At 53.0% G+C, this 19,879-nt stretch overlaps 1 protein-coding gene across 2 annotated transcripts in view; it reads left to right on the forward strand.

The window, feature by feature from the left end:
• Positions 1-217: 217 nt before the first annotated feature.
• The window catches only part of KIF3C (kinesin family member 3C), an 84,499-nt gene continuing 64,837 nt past the window's right edge, over positions 218-19,879 (forward strand). For both annotated transcript variants that reach the window (XM_066588667.1, XM_066588668.1), the window contains exon 1: positions 218-1,988. In XM_066588667.1, coding sequence (XP_066444764.1) covers positions 576-1,988 — 1,413 coding nt within the window. In that variant the 5' untranslated portion in view covers positions 218-575. The remainder of the gene's footprint in view (positions 1,989-19,879) is intronic.

Raw genomic sequence — 19,879 nt, forward strand, 5'->3', positions numbered from 1 at the left:
CAATGCAAGCTGCTCTCCCTCCTCCCCTGGGGCTGCGGTCATCCTCCTGGTGGGCGGCTCGCAGAGGCTTACTGTGTGATGGGCCTGCACAGCTCCCTCCCTCCCTCACTAGTCTCTGGGGCACAACATCATCCGCAGGCTCCGCCCCAATCCCTGGTTTTTGCTGTCACTCTACCATGGACTGCAATGAATGAGGATCCATCGCCGGGGAAAGACTAGGCGTTTCCAGCTGCTCGCCGCTCAGGAACATCAAAGAGGATTAGCAGCCAAATCTGCAAATGACACCAGGACACCCTGGGATCATCCCCGCCCGGGTCACGTTCCTCGCCTTTCATTGATTCGGAGCCGGCTGCATCATTTCGGCATCTGGTAGGCAACCATGGGCGATACATGTCTAGCAGATGCCAGAGAGATGCTGCCCGGAGATCGTTGCACCCGTTAATTCCAGGTCTGAGGAAAGAAGAGGAGGATTGATCCCGATCCACCGATGACCAGGAGCGTCTGAGGAGATCTCCCCAGATTCCTAGGAATAAACACTCATCATAAGGAGGCACCGGAGGGGAGGGGGAAGCAAGATGTGTAGTAAGACCAAAAGCAGCGAGGCTCTCAAGGTGGTGGTCAGATGCCGCCCCATCAACAGGAAGGAGGACGCGGCTGGCTACGACAGGATAGTGTCCATGGATGTCAAATTGGGGCAAGTGACCATCCGGAATCCCAGGGCAAATCATGGGGAACTGCCAAAGACGTTCACCTTCGATGCAGTGTACGATGCCAACTCTAAGCAGGCGGACTTGTACGATGAGACTGTAAGGCCTCTAATTGATTCAGTCTTGCAAGGCTTCAATGGGACCATATTTGCCTATGGACAGACTGGCACGGGCAAAACCTACACCATGCAAGGCCTGTGGGTAGAGACAGATAAAAAAGGGGTCATCCCCAACTCATTTGACCATATTTTTACCCACATCTCCCGCTCTCAAAATCAACAATATTTGGTGAGGGCGTCCTACCTGGAGATCTACCAGGAGGAAATCCGGGACCTGTTGTGTAAGGACCAGACCAAGAAGCTGGAACTCAAGGAGAACCCAGAGAGTGGGGTTTACATTAAAGACCTGTCTTCATTTGTCACCAAAAACGTTAAGGAAATTGAACACGTGATGAATTTGGGTAACCAGGCCCGGTCGGTCGCCTGCACCAACATGAACGAGTACAGTTCCAGGTCCCACACCATTTTTGTTATCACAATAGAGTGCAGTGAGTTGGGTGTGGATGGGGAGGAACACATACGAGTGGGCAAACTCAACCTAGTGGACTTAGCCGGCAGCGAAAGACAAAGCAAAACTGGAGCAAATGGAGAAAGGCCCAAAGAGGCTTCAAAAATTAACCTCTCTCTGTCAGCACTGGGGAACGTAATATCGGCGCTGGTGGATGGCAGGAGCACCCATATCCCATACAGAGACTCCAAACTGACCCGCTTACTGCAGGATTCACTGGGTGGCAATGCTAAAACCATCATGGTTGCCACCATGGGCCCAGCATCTCATCATTACGACGAGACCTTGTCCACTCTCAGGTTTGCCAATAGGGCAAAGAACATCAAAAACAAACCAAGGGTCAATGAGGATCCCAAAGACACTCTACTGAGGGAATTCCAAGAAGAAATTGCCCGGTTGAAGGCTCAACTAGAAAAGAGAGGGATGCTAAGCAAGAAACGCAGAAGGAATAGCCGCAGGAAGAAATCGGTGGACGGGGATAACGTCCCGGAGATGGAAGCCGAGGAGGACAATGAGGAGAACCTCATCGAGAAGAATGTGGGGAATTACTTGAAGGAGCAGGCTGAGAGACTGGAGCAAGAGAAGGCAGCCATACAAGATGACCACAGCTTGATGGCGGATGAGAAGCTAAAGCTGATCGAAGAGAAGGAGAAGATGATGGAAGACTTGACCAAGGAGCAGAAAGCTACCGAACTTCTGGCTGTGAAATTCAAGGTAATTCTCTAGAATGTTGTTCTTAAAGTTGTGAGTTTCCTCATCGTAGAGCCCGACTAACACTTAAGGGGTTGTCCCATGACTATCACCTATCCACAGCATAGACAATAAGTATCTCATTAATGGAGTCCAACCACTGGTACTCCCACTGATCCTGAGAAATGGGGTTCCGAGTGCTCCCAAATGAACGAACAGGTGGGCTTGTGTACGCACCACCATTCCATTCATTTCTGTGGGACTGCCGAAAATAACCAAGCGCTTGTACTTGGCTATCTCTGCCACTCCCGTAGAGATGAATGGACGTACATGTGACCACTGCTCCATTCATTCAGGGACATGGGACCCCATTCTCCTAGTTCTTGGGGTCTCAACAGTTGGACCCCATTGATGACTTACCTATTGCCTATACTTTGGTGATAGGTTTACTTACAGAGGTTGTTCAAGATTAGAAAACATGGCTGCTTTCTTTTAGAAACAGCACCACACTCGTCCATGGGTTGTGTCTGGTATTGCAGCTCATCCCATTGAAGTGAATGAGGCTGAGCTGCAATACCATACACAGCCTGTGGGCAGGTGTGGCACTGTTCTTCTAAGAAAGCTGAAATATTTTTCTAATCTTGGACGAACCCTTTAAGGATTTTCCACGAACGACCCAAAAATAGCGGTCGATGGTGACGACCAACAAGAAAACTGTGACAACCAATATGGCTGCCATTACCCTCTTGTGGTCCTAAATGGTCATGCTGTCTTGTAATTTATACAGTACCCCCATATACATATATTACTTGGCAGTCAGGACTCTGGGAAAGCTGCATGACAAGCTCTGGAGAAGTTGGCTTGGCAGCCATATTGGTTGTCACTCATTTTTGATGAACTCTCGGGGATATTTGCTGGGGTGTTTGGACTTTCGGGGAACCTACGGTTGATCTTGAGTGATGACACTGAGGTTCAGCAATGATTAGGAATGGGATAAGGCTGGGGTACGCCCCCCCCCATGTCTTCATTTAACCTTTTAGACTGAGACTTTTAATGTCAGGCTATGATTGTGCTGCTTGAGGTCGGCACTTAACCCTTGAACTCATATTGTAGATGCCCCTCAACCCTTTAGTGCAGGGCGCCGTGATCTAATGGTGGTTAACCCATTGACGTCCTTCTGTTTTTCTGCTATGTATAGAATTAACCCTTCAGTGTTCCACACTACTCCCCTGCTCTTTTCCCTGCCCCCAGCCTCTTCATATATACCTGTGCAGCGCACTATATCCCTGCCGGCACTCCTGCCTCTGCGGCCCATGTTCACTCCTGGCCCCAGTAGCGGAAAGGTGCATTCACACTGGAGCATGCGATATCGGTCTGAGGACCTCGGGCTTGTATCGCGCTTCTGATCTTGTATCGGGCTTGTATCGCGCTTCTGATCCTGTATCGGGCTTGTATCGCGCTTGTGATCTTGTATCGGGCTTGTATCGCGCTTGTGATCCTGTATCGGGCTTGTATCGCGCTTGTGATCCTGTATCGGGCATGTATCGCGCTTCTGATCCTGTATCGGGCTTGTATCGCGCTTCTGATCCTGTATCGGGCTTGTATCGCGCTTCTGATCCTGTATCGGACTTGTATCGCGCTTCTGATCCTGTATCGGGCTTGTATCGCGCTTCTGATCCTGTATCGGACTTGTATCGCGCTTCTGATCCTGTATCGGGCTTGTATCGCGCTTCTGATCCTCCTTTTTCTGCTGCCAGTGCGATTTGCAGGGGGAAAAAAATGGCATTGCATCGCAGCGATATACGATTTTCACACATGTTGTTTCAGTAGTATAAATTAAAAAGTGCATCACACTCGCACAAAAATTGCAACAACGTCCGAGTGCGATACGATTTTTTACAATTTCCATAGAAAATAACGTGTTTTTTTTTAAAGCTGCATTAAGGGTGCTTCACATTGGGAAAGCGAATCACGCCTGAGACTCGCATGGCACAGAACACGCCCCCCGCCCCCCCCCCCCCCCCGTGCGATGTGGCGGAGACCCTTAACGCAATTTGCAAGACAATCGCATGGCGGCCCTGAACGCGTGACTTTCATATGTAAATATCACGTTATTTCAATGGGGAAAATGAAAACTTTTTTAAAAAATTGCACTCGCACAAAAATGACGTCCGCGTGCGAGTACAGCGCAATGTTTTGCCGTCCTGTAGGAAATAAAGGGGGTGAGATCGCCCAAAAAGCAGCAGACTTTGCGGTTGTCCTATTTCCTATATTTTCCTATTTCCGTGTGAACGCACCCTAACAAGCTGCGCTGCTTTTTGTCCGGTGATATTTCAAGTGGCATTGACGACAATAAGGCCCAAACGGCGCCATTTGTGTCCGGCGTGTGTCGGGTTGGCACGTCTGATATTTTAGTTGTACGGCCCCGTTATTGTAGATGTTAGCTGAGGTCTCCCGCAGACATAATCGTGTCATGGCGGGGAGCACGGGGTCTTAATGCGTCTCCATTTTTTTTAAGCCAGGCTCCATCAGATGCCGATTGACAGACGTGTTGTCCGACCGCCGGCAGCCAGTGAGGCGTTAGAGGGTCATTACACACGGGGGATTTCTTGCCACTTTGTAAATCCGCTTTTCATATCCGCAGCCGCTGTTGCAGATTCGGTGCCAATTAACTTCGGATTTCAGTTTATTGGCCAAAATCCGCAGTACGGCCGAAGCTGAAACTGAGGCGCTGCGGATCCAAAATCCAACCTGCAATTTCCACACGGATTTCGTGAGGATTTTTTGAAAATCTCACTGTTGCAGCCGTGCTGGGATCGCTGCGGGGTTGACGGAGTCCGCTGCGGGTCTTAGACATGGTTCTGCACCTTCTAGCTTAGTTAGGTGTGATGCAATGTGCTCACATCTGTGGATGATTAGCTGGCTATTTACCTGGGATGGATGGGAAGCTAAGGTGCTGTATATTGTCATTTGCTCTCTGTCTGAGTTGGCAGTTAGTGGCTCCCGTGGACAGCGTGGTGTCCACCGTTCCTTAGTCCGGACAGCTCTGTGTGCTGCGGCTTATTCCCATAAAGCTAAGTGCCGTGTTTTACTTTGTTTTGTCCCTTATGAGTTTGGCCAAGTAGGGTTACTTAGGTCGCATGAACGAGTGCAGGCCCGCATCTATCGACGCGATCAGTCTGCTGTGTCAGGCAGGGCCCTCTCCCTCGTTCGTTATGTATTTAGGGAAAGACTTCCCATTTATTTGTCAGTCTGTTTTGGTGGCCGCACTGTGAGCAATTATTGTGCAGGTGCTGGTCAGGCATGCCCTATGCAGACATAATACTCGTCCACCTTGCTTCGACTGCGATTGGCACGGATTTATCACTCTGAGGGTCCACATGGAAAACCTGCAGCGAATCTGCCTGATGTGACAGCACTTAGTAGCAATGAAGGCTGCAGTGAGGGGCTGCTGATTGAGAGGTGTGAGTCCTTTTCGTCACTTGTGACGCCACCGTTCTGTTTTCTGCGGTGAAACTGGATGATGTAATAAGAGTCCACACACACGGTAACTTTTCATGGAAAAACCGGGAACGGTCAGTAGTGTCCGTTTACTTTAACGTCAGAAAAGTTTCAACAAACACTATGGTACTGACACAAATTACCCTTCTAGAAGGTGGTGCGACAGGGAGGACTTCTCAGGGTGATCCGGACAATCCACAGTCCCAGTTATCTGTGTGATCCCGCTCCCGGCAATTCTCCTTTTCCCTCCAACTCTCTACCGGTCAACACTCATGCTTCTGATGCTTGTCCCATTCTCTCTCTCTCTCTGTACTTTAGTGGTAGTATTGGCACATCCCGGGTAGAGCCGGCCCAGGCCAAGCTGAAGGATATCGCTCAGCTTCTTCTATCCTCCACACACCAATCTGTATCTCTGGGGTTCACTCACTGACTTGCACAGACTACACTCAGCATAGACACCCCTCTTAGATCCACTTGCAAACACATATATCACAAGGTCACATGACTTACAACAAGATACATTTCTCAGACATAACCCAGACAAAAACCCATTCAGTGCTGCAGAGGTGCAATACACATCAATTCTACACTACATTTAAGACACTGACAATACAATTAGCGCCAGACAAATACATTCAACCATATGGAGGGGCCACTACACACCAATACACGGCACTCCAATATCAATAAGCTGCCGTAAAGCCCAATAATAAAGTAGTTGTTGTGTCACAAAAGGGAGGTCTAGAAGCGAGGCGCCTCAGCCGTCAGGTGAGAACTTCCCTCATCGCAGAGATGTCAGATATACGGGGTGGAGCCAATATAACAATAGCATACTTGAATAGGAAGGGATGGATGTGCTACGTGATGTTATGGGGCCTGGGCCCCTGGGGGTCCCAGAACATGGGTTTTGTGTTGTGGCCCCTGTAAAAGGGAAGTAAAAGAACTCTGTGAGAACAGAAATCCGCTTCCCGCGTCTCTCTAAGTCCCATGGGACCTCTGCTATGATGGAAGGGCCTCCTTCTGCGACAGATCATCCAGGAAGCAGTCCGCCGTCTGCAGGAGATTCAGGTAGTGATCCGCACTGAGAGTCCCTGGATGAACAGAGGTCCACTGAGGCGATCACGGCGAATTCCAACCCGCACATGCACACTGACATCTGCCTTGTCTTCAGATTGGGTCATACTTTTACTAGTAATTTCCATCGCATCTGCGCTGAATCGGCGCTTCGCTGTTCGCTAACGCAGTCCTATAATGATGGCGTCAGCTCCAGACTGGACGGACAGCACCATGCCTGTATCATTACAGAAGGAGCCTCTTCCAGTCCGCTTTCCTTACTTCAGTCACAGCGGCAGTCCCGCCGGACTTAGAGAGACGCGGACAGCGGATCCCTGCTTCCCCACACGCTACTCTTACACTTTGCATTTGGGCTTTAGTCTCTCTTAAAGGGGCTACAAAATACAATTGAAATCCATGAGGGGTCATGGGCCGTCGGTCCTGGGATGGCAGGGGTAGTGAGGACACTCTCGGGATGAGGGATCAGCGGGCCTTCAGTCCTGGGATGGCAGGGGTAGTGAGGACGCTCTGGGGATCAGGGGCCAGCGAGCCTTCAGTCCTGGGATGGCAGCGGTAGTGAGGACACTCTGGAGATGAGGGGTCAGCGGGCCTTCAGTCCTGGGATGGCAGCGGTGGTGAGGACGCTCCGGGGATGTGGGGTCAGCAGGCCTTCAGTCCTGGGATGGCAGGGGTAGTGAGGACACTCTGGAGATGAGGGATCAGCAGGCCTTCAGTCCTGGGATGGCAGGGGTAGTGAGGACGCTCTGGGGATCAGGGGCCAGCGGGCCTTCAGTCCTGGGATGGCAGGGGTAGTGAGGATGCTCTGGGGATGAGGGGTCAGCGGGCCTTCAGTCCTGGAATGGCAGGGGTAGTGAGGACGCTCTGGGGATGAGGGGTCAGCGGGCCTTCAGTCCTGGGATGGCAGGGGTAGTGAGGACGCTCTGGGGATGAGGGGTCAGCGGGCCTTCAGTCCTGGGATGGCAGGGGTAGTGAGGACACTCCGGGAAGGAGGGGTCAGCAGGCCTTCAGTCCTGGGATGGCAGGGGTGGTGAGGATGCTCTGGGGATGAGGGGTCAGCGGGCCTTCAGTCCTGGAATGGCAGGGGTAGTGAGGACGCTCTGGGGATGAGGGGTCAGAGGGCCTTCAGTCCTGGGATGGCAGGGGTAGTGAGGACGCTCTGGGGATGAGGGGTCAGCGGGCCTTCAGTCCTGGGATGGCAGGGGTAGTGAGGACACTCCGGGAAGGAGGGGTCAGCAGGCCTTCAGTCCTGGGATGGCAGGGGTATTGAGGACACTCTGGGAAGGAGGGGTCAGCGGGCCGTCAGTCCTGGCATGGCAGGGGTAGTGAGTTCGCTCCAGGGATGTGGGGTCAGCAGGCCTTCAGTCCTGGGATGGCAGGGGTAGTGAGGACAGTCTGGAGATGAGGGGTCAGCGGGCCTTCAGTTCTGGGATGGCAGGGGTAGTGAGGTCGCTCCAGGGATGTGGGGTCAGTGTGCCTTCAGTCCTGGGATGGCAGGGGTAGTGAGGACACTCTGGAGATGAGGGATCAGCGGGCCTTCAGTCCTGGGATGGCAGGGGTAGTGAGGACACTCTGTGGATGAGGGGTCAGCGGGCCTTCAGTCCTGGGATGGCAGGGGTAGTGCGGACGCTCTGGGGATGAGGGGTCAGTGGGCCTTCAGTCCTGGGATGGCAGGGGTAGTGAGGACGCTCTGGGGATGAGGGGTCAGCGGGCCTTCAGTCCTGGGATGGCAGGGGTAGTGAGGACGCTCTGGGGATGAGGGGTCAGCGAGCCTTCAGTCCTGGAATAGCAGGGGTAGTGAGGACGCTCTGGGGATGAGGGGTCAGCGGGCCTTCAGTCCTGGGATGGCAGGGGTAGTGAGGACGCTCTGGGGATGAGGGGTTAGCGGGCCTTCAGTCCTGGGATGGCAGCAGTAGTGAGGACGCTCTGGGGATGAGGGGTCAGCGGGCCTTCAGTCCTGGGATGGCAGGGGTAGTGAGGACGCTCTGGGGATGAGGGGTCAGCGGGCCTTCAGTCCTGGGATGGCAGGGGTAGTGAGGACGCTCTGGGGATGAGGGGTCAGCGGGCCTTCAGTCCTGGGATGGCAGTGGTAGTGAGGATGCTCTGGGGATGAGGGATCAGCCGGCCTTCAGTCCTGGGATGGCAGGGGTAGTGAGGACGCTCTGGGGATGAGGGGTCAGCGGGCCTTCAGTCCTGGGATGGCAGGGGTAGTGAGGACGCTCTGGGGATGAGGGGTCAGCGGGCCTTCAGTCCTGGGAAGGCAGGGGTAGTGAGGACGCTCCGGGGAGGTGGGGTCAGCGGGCCTTTAGTCCTGGGATGGCAGGGGTAGTGAGGACGCTCTGGGGATGAGGGGTCAGCGGGCCTTCAGTCCTAGGATGGCGGGGGAAGTGAGGATGCTCTGGGGATGAGGGGTCAGCGGGCCTTCAGTCCTGAGATGGCAGCGGTAGTGAGGACGCTCCGGGGAGGTGGGGTCAGCGGGCCTTCAGTCCTGGGATGGCAGGGGTAGTGAGGACGCTCTGGGGATGAGGGGTCAGCGGGCCTTCAGTCCTGGGATGGCAGGGGTAGTGAGGATGCTCAGGGGATGAGGGTTCAGCTGGCCTTCAGTCCTGGGATGGCAGGGGCAGTGAGGACGCTCTGGGGATGAGGGGTCAGCGGGCCTTCAGTCCTGGGATGGCAGCAGTAGTGAGGATACTCTGTGGATGAGGGGTCAGCGGGCCTTCAGTCCTGGGATGGCAGCGGTGGTGAGGACTCTCCGGGGATGTGGGGTCAGCAGGCCTTCAGTCCTGGGATGGCAGGGGTAGTGAGGACACTCTGGAGATGAGGGATCAGCAGGCCTTCAGTCCTGGGATGGCAGGGGTAGTGAGGACGCTCTGGGGATGAGGGGTCAGCGGGCCTTCAGTCCTGGGATGGCAGGGGTAGTGAGGATGCTCTGGGGATGAGGGGTCAGCGGGCCTTCAGTCCTGGAATGGCAGGGGTAGTGAGGACGCTCTGGGGATGAGGGGTCAGCGGGCCTTCAGTCCTGGGATGGCAGGGGTAGTGAGGACGCTCTGGGGATGAGGGGTCAGCGGGCCTTCAGTCCTGGGATGGCAGGGGTAGTGAGGACGCTCTGGGGATGAGGGGTCAGCGGGCCTTCAGTCCTGGGATGGCAGGGGTAGTGAGGATGCTCTGGGGATGAGGGATCAGCCGGCCTTCAGTCCTGGGATGGCAGGGGTAGTGAGGACGCTCTGGGGATGTGGGGTCAGCGGGCCTTCAGTCCTGGGATGGCAGGGGTAGTGAGGACGCTCTGGGGATGAGGGGTCAGCGAGCCTTCAGTCCTGGAATAGCAGGGGTAGTGAGGACGCTCTGGGGATGAGGGGTCAGCGGGCCTTCAGTCCTGGGATGGCAGGGGTAGTGAGGACGCTCTGGGGATGAGGGGTTAGCGGGCCTTCAGTCCTGGGATGGCAGCAGTAGTGAGGACGCTCTGGGGATGAGGGGTCAGCGGGCCTTCAGTCCTGGGATGGCAGGGGTAGTGAGGACGCTCTGGGGATGAGGGGTCAGCGGGCCTTCAGTCCTGGAATGGCAGGGGTAGTGAGGACGCTCTGGGGATGAGGGGTCAGCGGGCCTTCAGTCCTGGGATGGCAGGGGTAGTGAGGACGCTCTGGGGATGAGGGGTTAGCGGGCCTTCAGTCCTGGGATGGCAGCAGTAGTGAGGACGCTCTGGGGATGAGGGGTCAGCGGGCCTTCAGTCCTGGGATGGCAGGGGTAGTGAGGACACTCCGGGGAGGTGGGGTCAGCGGGCCTTCAGTCCTGGGATGGCAGGGGTAGTGAGGACGCTCTGGGGATGAGGGGTCAGCGGGCCTTCAGTCCTGGGATGGCAGTGGTAGTGAGGATGCTCTGGGGTTGAGGGATCAGCCGGCCTTCAGTCCTGGGATGGCAGGGGTAGTGAGGACGCTCTGGGGATGAGGGGTCAGCGGGCCTTCAGTCCTGGGATGGCAGGGGTAGTGAGGACGCTCTGGGGATGAGGGGTCAGCGGGCCTTCAGTCCTGGGAAGGCAGGGGTAGTGAGGACGCTCCGGGGAGGTGGGGTCAGCGGGCCTTCAGTCCTGGAATGGCAGGGGTAGTGAGGACGCTCTGGGGATGAGGGGTCAGCGGGCCTTCAGTCCTAGGATGGTGGGGGAAGTGAGGATGCTCTGGGGATGAGGGGTCAGCGGGCCTTCAGTCCTGAGATGGCAGCGGTAGTGAGGACGCTCCGGGGAGGTGGGGTCAGCGGGCCTTCAGTCCTGGGATGGCAGGGGTAGTGAGGACGCTCTGGGGATGAGGGGTCAGCGGGCCTTCAGTCCTGGGATGGCAGGGGTAGTGAGGATGCTCAGGGGATGAGGGTTCAGCTGGCCTTCAGTCCTGGGATGGCAGGGGTAGTGAGGACGCTCTGGGGATGAGGGGTCAGCGGGCCTTCAGTCCTGGGATGGCAGGGGTAGTGAGGTCGCTCTGGGGATGAGGGGTCAGCGGGCCTTCAGTCCTGGGATGGCAGTGGTAGTGAGGATACTCTGTGGATGAGGGGTCAGCGGGCCTTCAGTCCTGGGATGGCAGTGGTAGTGAGGACGCTCTGGGGATGAGGGGTCAGCGGGCCTTCAGTCCTGGGATGGCAGGGGTAGTGAGGACGCTCTGGGGATGAGGGGTCAGCGGGCCTTCAGTCCTGGGATGGCAGTGGTAGTGAGGATGCTCTGGGGTTGAGGGATCAGCCGGCCTTCAGTCCTGGGATGGCAGGGGTAGTGAGGACGCTCTGGGGATGAGGGGTCAGCGGGCCTTCAGTCCTGGGATGGCAGGGGTAGTGAGGACGCTCTGGGGATGAGGGGTCAGCGGGCCTTCAGTCCTGGGAAGGCAGGGGTAGTGAGGACGCTCCGGGGAGGTGGGGTCAGCGGGCCTTCAGTCCTGGAATGGCAGGGGTAGTGAGGACGCTCTGGGGATGAGGGGTCAGCGGGCCTTCAGTCCTAGGATGGTGGGGGAAGTGAGGATGCTCTGGGGATGAGGGGTCAGCGGGCCTTCAGTCCTGAGATGGCAGCGGTAGTGAGGACGCTCCGGGGAGGTGGGGTCAGCGGGCCTTCAGTCCTGGGATGGCAGGGGTAGTGAGGACGCTCTGGGGATGAGGGGTCAGCGGGCCTTCAGTCCTGGGATGGCAGGGGTAGTGAGGATGCTCAGGGGATGAGGGTTCAGCTGGCCTTCAGTCCTGGGATGGCAGGGGTAGTGAGGACGCTCTGGGGATGAGGGGTCAGCGGGCCTTCAGTCCTGGGATGGCAGGGGTAGTGAGGTCGCTCTGGGGATGAGGGGTCAGCGGGCCTTCAGTCCTGGGATGGCAGTGGTAGTGAGGATACTCTGTGGATGAGGGGTCAGCGGGCCTTCAGTCCTGGGATGGCAGTGGTAGTGAGGACGCTCTGGGGATGAGGGGTCAGCGGGCCTTCAGTCCTGGGATGGCAGGGGTAGTGAGGACGCTCTGGGGATGAGGGGTCAGTGGGCCTTCAGTCCTGGGATGGCAGCAGTAGTGAAGACACTCTGGGGATGAGGGGTCAGCGGGCCTTCAGTCCTGGGATGGCAGCGGTAGTGAGGACACTCTGGGGATGAGGGGTCAGCGGGCCTTCAGTCCTGGGATGGCAGGGGTAGTGAGGACGCTCTGGGGATGAGGGGTCAGCGGGCCTTTAGTCCTGGGATGGCGTGAACATCGAAATAAATACATGTTGTATTCCATGGATTCTCTTTCCCTCCTGATTGGTGCCACCTTTTAATCCACGAAACCAACCTGCAGACCCCTCCGCTGCTCTGATATGGGGGACTGTATGTGGTGTCCAGATAGATGAGATCACTATCAGTTTTCATAAAGCGACTGATCCTCTGCCAACTGGCACCGTCCGGTCCTGGCCGCCGTCACGGGCGTTAATCACCCGTTGATCTCTTGTTGACGCGAACATCTGGGAGCAAAGCAGAGGATGGATGTTATACACATGGTGGAATGTATGCGAGATACTGTAGGATGTAGGGTTCACGCCACGTGGCACCCGGTTCACACTGTGTAGCTGCGGTTCACATGTGGCGCCTGGTTACTGCAGACTCCAGATTACATTTATGTTTTAAGGGTTATATCTGACTATGTAGAGACTTTTTTATGTATGGGTACATACACCACTTATCCTGTACTGATGCTGTATTATATTCCAGAGCTGCACTCACTATTCTGCTGGTGGAGCCACTGTGTACATACATTACTTATCCTGTACTGCTCCTGAGTTACATCCTGTATTATACTCCAGAGCTGCACTCACTATTCTGCTGGTGGAGTCACTGTGTACATACATTACTTATCCTGTACTGCTCCTGAGTTACATCCTGTATTATACCCCAGAGCTGTACTCACTATTCTGCTGGTAGAGTCACTGTGTACATACATTACTTATCCTGTACTGCTCCTGAGATACATCCTATATTATACTGCAGAGCTGCGCTCACTATTCTGCTGGTGGAATCACTGTGTACATACATTACTTATCCTGTACTGCTCCTGAGTTACATCCTGTATTATACTGCAGAGCTGCACTCACTATTCTGCTGGTGGAGTCACTGTGTACATACATTACTTATCCTGTACTGATCCTGAGTTACATCCTGTATTATACTGCAGAGCTGCACTCACTATTCTGCTGGTGGAGTCACTGTGTACATACATTACTTATCCTGTACTGATCCTGAGTTACATCCTGTATTATACTCCAGAGCTGCACTCACTATTCTGCTGGCTGTTATTGTAAACCATTAGTGATCTTTTAGCCAGAAAGAATTGTAGAAAAAAAAGACAATTCCCATACTGAAAATACCAGAACCAGGTCTGTGCAGACATTGAAAAGCAGGGAATGCTGGGAGATTTCAGCCCTGAAGCCTTCAGAAGTGTGATTGCAGCTCTGGATCATAATGCAGCCCCAACTTTAAATAGTTAGAATGCTGTGTAAAATGTAAATAAATGTAAAGAAGGAAAGAAATCAGTCATGTGGAAATCTCATCTAACCATATCATATCCGCAATAGAACATATCAGGGGGGGAATGTTGTCCTGTTCTTGTGTGATGTCGGATTCTGGCTGCTCCACGGTCCTGTTTATCTATTGGTGGACGGCCCGGACTGCCGGCGGCCGGTTCACCCCGGACTCTTCTGTGCAGCCATGCTGTTGTGATGGATGCAGTATATGGTTTAGTATTGTCCAGCTGAAGTATACAAGGCCTTCCTGGAAAGAGACGTTGTCTGCATGGGGTATATATTGTTCTACCTCTATATACTGTCAGCACTGATAGTGCCCATCAGGATGTGTGCGCTGCCCGTGCCATAGGCACTAATGCCACCCCATACCATCAGAGAGGCAGGACTGTGCGCTGATAACAAGCTGGATGGTTCCTCTCTAGTCCACAGGACACGGCGGCCGTGGTTTACACACAGAATCTAACATTTTGGTCCATCTGCCCACAGAAGAGTTTGGCCTCAGTCCATTGTAAAGGAGCTTTGGCCCAGAGAAGACGCCGGCGTTCCTGGATTGTGCTGATATTTGGCTTCTTCTTGGCATGATGCGGCTGTAACTGTATTTGTGGGTTGGTGATCTGTTCACACACAGTGATATCTGGCAGTATTCCTGAGCCCTGCAGGGATTACATTACAGAATCATGCCTGTGTATAATGCAGCGACGCCTGAGGGCCGTAGATCTCCAGCATCCACTACTGACCGTCGGCCTTGTCCCTTGTGTACATGAATATCTCCAGATCCTCTGACTCTTCAGATGATATTCTGTACTGTAGATGGGGGTGGGGGGGGGGGGGGGGAGGGGGGGGATATTCAAAGTCTTCCTGAAATTGCCCACAATGTTTAGCCACAGTTTCTCACAGATTGGTGACCTCCGGCCATCTTTGCTTCTGAGAGACTCGGCCTCTCTAACATGCTCTTTATATACAGTCATGTGACTTAGTAGAAAACTGACCCTCCAGCTGTTTTTCAACTGACGCCTTTATGTGTGATAGAACAGGACTATTATAAGCTTGATAAAGGCGTCAGTTGACGCAGAAACGCGTTGCTTTTACTATCCTATGTGTATACGGTTACTTTGGGGAATACAATTAGTTTGCTATTAACTGCGGTTTCTAGAAGCTTATTCCCTCGTCATTTAAAGGGCCGGTGTTGTAGCGCAGCTGCAAGAAAAGTTTTTTTCTGATTGTTTTTGTATTACGTTTTCCCCATCTGTTTGCAAGAACTGTGGGGCAGTTTTTTAAGCTGCTGCTCTCCAGGACAGCATGGATGAGTATTATTAGATACACATATATATGTTCTTCTGGATAATATAAGCGACCCTCCAACAAAGAAATCCCTGAAAGGTGAACTCGGACTCCTGGTGCAGGCGGGACACAAAAAAAGGTTTTTTGTTGCTCCGCCTGACACCCGGTAAGCAGAACTCTCTACAGTTATTTTCTTTCCCCATGGCTATGGCGCTCTCCCTCATTTGTATTTTTGTTTAACTTTTGTGAGATGTGTTGCTGCCATCAATTTCTAAATGAGTTAATGTTTTAAATGAAATGTAATCTCCCCCTCCACCCTCTGATATGTTCTCCTGTGGATATAATGGGGTTAGAAGAGATTTCCACATCATTTCATTATTTTATTATTTACGTTTTACAGACAGGCCCAACTTTTTTGGAATTAGGGTTGTAAAAAATGGGGAATTTTTGGTTGTCAATAATATCGGGGTACTTTTTTGTGGACAGAATTATGGGTGTACATTTGGTGGGCAGTAATATGTGGGTATCTGTGGTGGGCAATGCTATGGGGGTATCTGGTGGGAAATATTGTGTGAGCACATTTGGTGGGCAGTATTATGGGGGTATATCACATGGTCAGTATTATGGGGTTATCTTTGGTGGGCAATATTATGGGGGTATATCAGGTGGGCAGTATTATGGAGTTATCTTTGGTGGGCAGTATTATGGGGGTATTTCAGGGAGGCAGTATTATGGGGTTATCTTTGGTGGGCAATATTATGGGGGTATTTCAGGGAGGCAGTATTATGGGGTTATCTTTGGTGGCAGTATTATGGGGTTATCTTTGGTGGGCAGTATTATGAGGGTATATCACGTGGGCAGTATTATGCGGTGATCTTAGGTGGGCAGTATTATGGGGGTATTTCAGGGAGGCAGTATTATGGGGTTATCTTTGCTGGGCAGTATTATGGGGCTATCTTTGGTGGGCAGTATTATGAGGGTATATCACGTGGGCAGTATTATGGGGTGATCTTAGGTGGACAGTATTATGGGGTGATCTTAGGTGGGCTGTATTATGGGGTGATCTTTGGTGGGCAGTATTATGGGGGTATATCAGGGAGGCAGTATTATGGGGTTATCTTTGGTGGGCAGTATTATGGGGGTATATCAGGAGGGCAGTGTTTTGGGGTTATCTTTGGCAGGCAGTATTATGGGACTATCTTTGGTGGGCAGTATTATGGGACTATCTTTGGTGGGCAGTATTAGGGGGATATCTTTGGTGGGCAGTATTATGAGGGTATATCACGTGGGCAGTATTATGGGGGTATATCAGGGGGGCAGTATTATGGAGTTATCTTTGGTGGGCAGTATTATGGAGGTATTTCAGGGAGGCAGTATTATGGGGTTATCTTTGGTGGGCAGTATTATGGGGTTATCTTTGGTGGGCAGTATTATGAGGGTATATCACGTGGGCAGTATTATGGGGTGATCTTAGGTGGACAGTATTATGGGGTGATCTTAGGTGGGCTGTATTATGGGGTGATCTTTGGTGGGCTGTATTATGGGGGTATATCAGGGAGGCAGTATTATGGGGTTATCTTTGGTGGGCAGTATTATGGGGGTATATCAGGAGGGCAGTGTTTTGGGGTTATCTTTGGCAGGCAGTATTATGGGGCTATTTTTGGAGGGCAGTATTAGGGGGCTATCTTTGGTGGGCAGTATTATGAGGGTATATCACGTGGGCAGCATTATGGGGGTACATGAGGTGGGAAGTATTCTGGGAGTATCTTTGGTTGTTACTGTTAGTTTAATGACATCATGAAGACTAGCAGATGGTGATTTGAGGTTACACTTGGCTGGCAGTCTCTGTTCTGTTGCCCAGTGCAGGTTTTGCTCCTCACGTTGGCAGTAGTACCCCCTCTCTGATGACGCTCCTCATGCAGCAGGGCTGTTGGGCTTCCTCTGTGTTCCTGGTTTTTGTTGCTCTTGTCCCCCGATGTTTCCAGCAGGAAGCAGTGTGGCTCCTGTTCAGGGGGCCATTAGGTCACCCAATGTGTGGGACAAGTATGCCCAGACAAAGAGCCGACTGACATAACACAAACCCCCACTGTGTGCTGTCAGGACTAGAAATGCCATCAAACTCAAGTAATCACTGCAGATATGAATGTGGGCAAAACAGCCGGTACAGCAGTGCCAGCGATCTCATCTGATGTATTATATAATGTCTGTATAGTATCTAATATACTGTGCAGTGCAGGGGGCCGGGTATTATCTGTACAGTGTGGGGAGTCGGGGTATTATCTGTACAGTATATGCTTCGCTCCATTGGACTAAAGGACACTGCTCTCTCCTGGTTCTCCTACCTACCTGACTGCTCCTTCAGCGTCTCCTTTGCTGGTTCTACCTTCCCTCCTCTTTCCCTTGATGTTGGGGTCCCCCAGGGCTCAGTCGGTATTATTGTATCTTGTCACCACCGGCAGTGTGGGTGGTGACAAGATAGAGGCTGCTTGACAGCCTGGTCATGCCCCCAGTTTAGAATTGACTGCAGGACTGCCTCCCCCTCCAGGGTGTTAAAGGTCCTGCCGCTCACTAACAGCTGCATCCCCAGCGGTACAGTGGCTTTTTCTTATCCGGCAGTTACAGCAGCTTCCCTGCCAGGCTCCCAGCAGTGCCAGCACATGTGGGAGCAGAGAGCGCCGGCAGACAGTGAGGGAGTGGCGATGTGGCATAGGCCAGTCTTACTGCATTGTCCTTGCTGCCCTCCAGAATTCCCCACAGCCTCCCCATGCCCCTTCCTCACTCACACCCAGCGCTGTGCTGTGCAGTGGCTGATGCCGTGCCGCCGCTCCCTCAGTGTGCAGAGCCGCTGGTCTCTTAAGCTGCTGTCACAGCCACCTGATAAGAAGAAGCCACCGGGGAAGCAGCTCTAAGTGTCCACAGCTGCAGCTCTCTTAAGCTGCTGTCACAGCCACCGGATAGGAAGAAGGCCAGTCCCCTATGCCGCGCCGCCGCTCTCTCAGTGTCCAGAGCGCCGGATAAGAACAATCCACCAGGAAAGCCGCTGTTAGTGAGTGCCAGGACCTCAGAGGCCGAGCATGGGGAGGCAGCCCTTTAGCCAATTACAAACTGGGGGCATGGCCAGGCTGTCAGGCATCCTGTGTCTTGTCACCACCCACACTTCTGGTGGTGACAAAATACAATAATACTGTCTCAGTCCTCGGCCCCCTCCCCTCCTCTTCCCCTTGCTATTGGGGTCCCCCAAGGCTCGGTCCCCACCCCTCCTCTTCCTCTTGTTGTTGGAATCCCCCAGGGCTTGGTCCTCTGACCCCTCCTCTTCTCCATCTGCACAGCCCCTATTGGACAGACCATCAGGAGTTTTGGCTTTCAGTACCATCTCTATGCTGTCGACACCCAGTTATACACCTCCTCCTGTTACATCACAGCACCAGTCCTCCAGAACGCCACAGACTGTCTGTCCGCTGTCTCTAACACTATGTCCTCTCTCTTCCTAAAACTAAACCTCTCTAAAACTGACTCACTGGTGTTTCCACCTTTACTAGCTGACCTCATCCTGACATCTCCATCTCAGTGTGTGGCACCATAACTCCCAGCACACCCGTTGCCTTGGGGTTATATTCGACTCCGATCTCTCCTTCACCCCCTACATCCAATCTCTTGCCTGAACATGTCTGCTGCACCTCAAGAACATCGCAAGAAACGTTTGTCACCGCTAAAAACGCTTACTGTTGCCCTCATCCACTCCCACCTTGATTGTTGCAACTCGTTGCTGATCGGCCTCCCCTGCACCAGACTCTACCCTCTACAATCTATCCGGAATGCAGCAGCCAGGCTCATCTTCCTGTCCAGCCGCTACTCGGATGCCTCTGCCCTGTGCCGGTCACTGCACTGGCTGCCCATCAAATACTGAATTCAATTCACACTTACTACCCTCATCCATAAAGCCCTCCACAGCGCAGCGTACCCCTATATTGCCTCCCTCATCTCAATTCACCACCCAGCCCGCGGCCTCCACTCGGCTAATAAAATCAGACGGAGCGCCCCTTTAATTCAAACCTCTCATTTCCCCCTTAGGACTTCTCCAGAGCAGCACCGGTCCTCTGGAACACGCTACCAAAAAATATCCGGGCAATCACTGACACACTAAACTTCAGGCGTGCTCTAAAAATGTACCTTTTCAGTGAGGCATACCATATCCTCTAAACCAAACCCCTCAGTACTCCGCCTGATAACATGCATACTGACCTACTAACTGCAATTCCTGCTAGCTGTGATCAACTGCCCCTGCAGTCATACCGATTCCGCCAATATACAGCTTGTGTATAACATCCCTCACTCTCCACCTCGCCATACTGTGTACATCTCCAGCCCCTTTACCTTCTGTATTACCCCATTACTTGTAGTATGTAAGCTCATTGGCGTATTATCTGTATAGTATCTGTACAGTCCGGTGGGGCCTGGTTATTATCTGTACAGTGTGGGGTTCAAGGGGTATTATCCATATCGTATCTATATAGTGCAGGGGGCAGGGGTATTATCTGTATAATAGCTGTACAGTGCGGGGGGCCGGGGTATTATCTGATATACTGTACAGTGGGGGGAGGCGGGGTATTATCCGTATAGTATCTGTACTGTGTTGGGGGTCAGAGTATTATCTGTATAATGCGGGGGGCTGGGGTATTATCTTTATAGTTTCTGTACAGTGCGGGGTATTATCCGTATAGTATCTGTGCAGTGCGGGGGGCCGGGGTATTATCTGTAAAGTATCTATACAGTGCACAGGACGGGGTACTATCTGATATACTGTACAGTGTTGGGGGTCTGGTATTATCTGTACAGTGCGGGGGGGCCAGGGTTTTATCTGTATAGTATCTGTACAGTACGGGGGGGGGGGGGGGCAGGTTATTATCTGTACAGTGTTGGAGGCCGGGGTATCATCTGTATAGTATCTGTACAGTGCGGGTGTCGGAGTATTGTCTGTATAGTATCTGTACAGTGCGGGGGGGGGTCTAGGTATTATCTATATAGTATCTGTACAGTGCGGAGAGTCGGGGTATTATCTGTATAGTAT

This window comes from Eleutherodactylus coqui, unplaced genomic scaffold (assembly GCF_035609145.1).
Source record: "Eleutherodactylus coqui strain aEleCoq1 unplaced genomic scaffold, aEleCoq1.hap1 HAP1_SCAFFOLD_126, whole genome shotgun sequence".
Classification (NCBI taxonomy): Eukaryota; Metazoa; Chordata; class Amphibia; order Anura; family Eleutherodactylidae; genus Eleutherodactylus; species Eleutherodactylus coqui.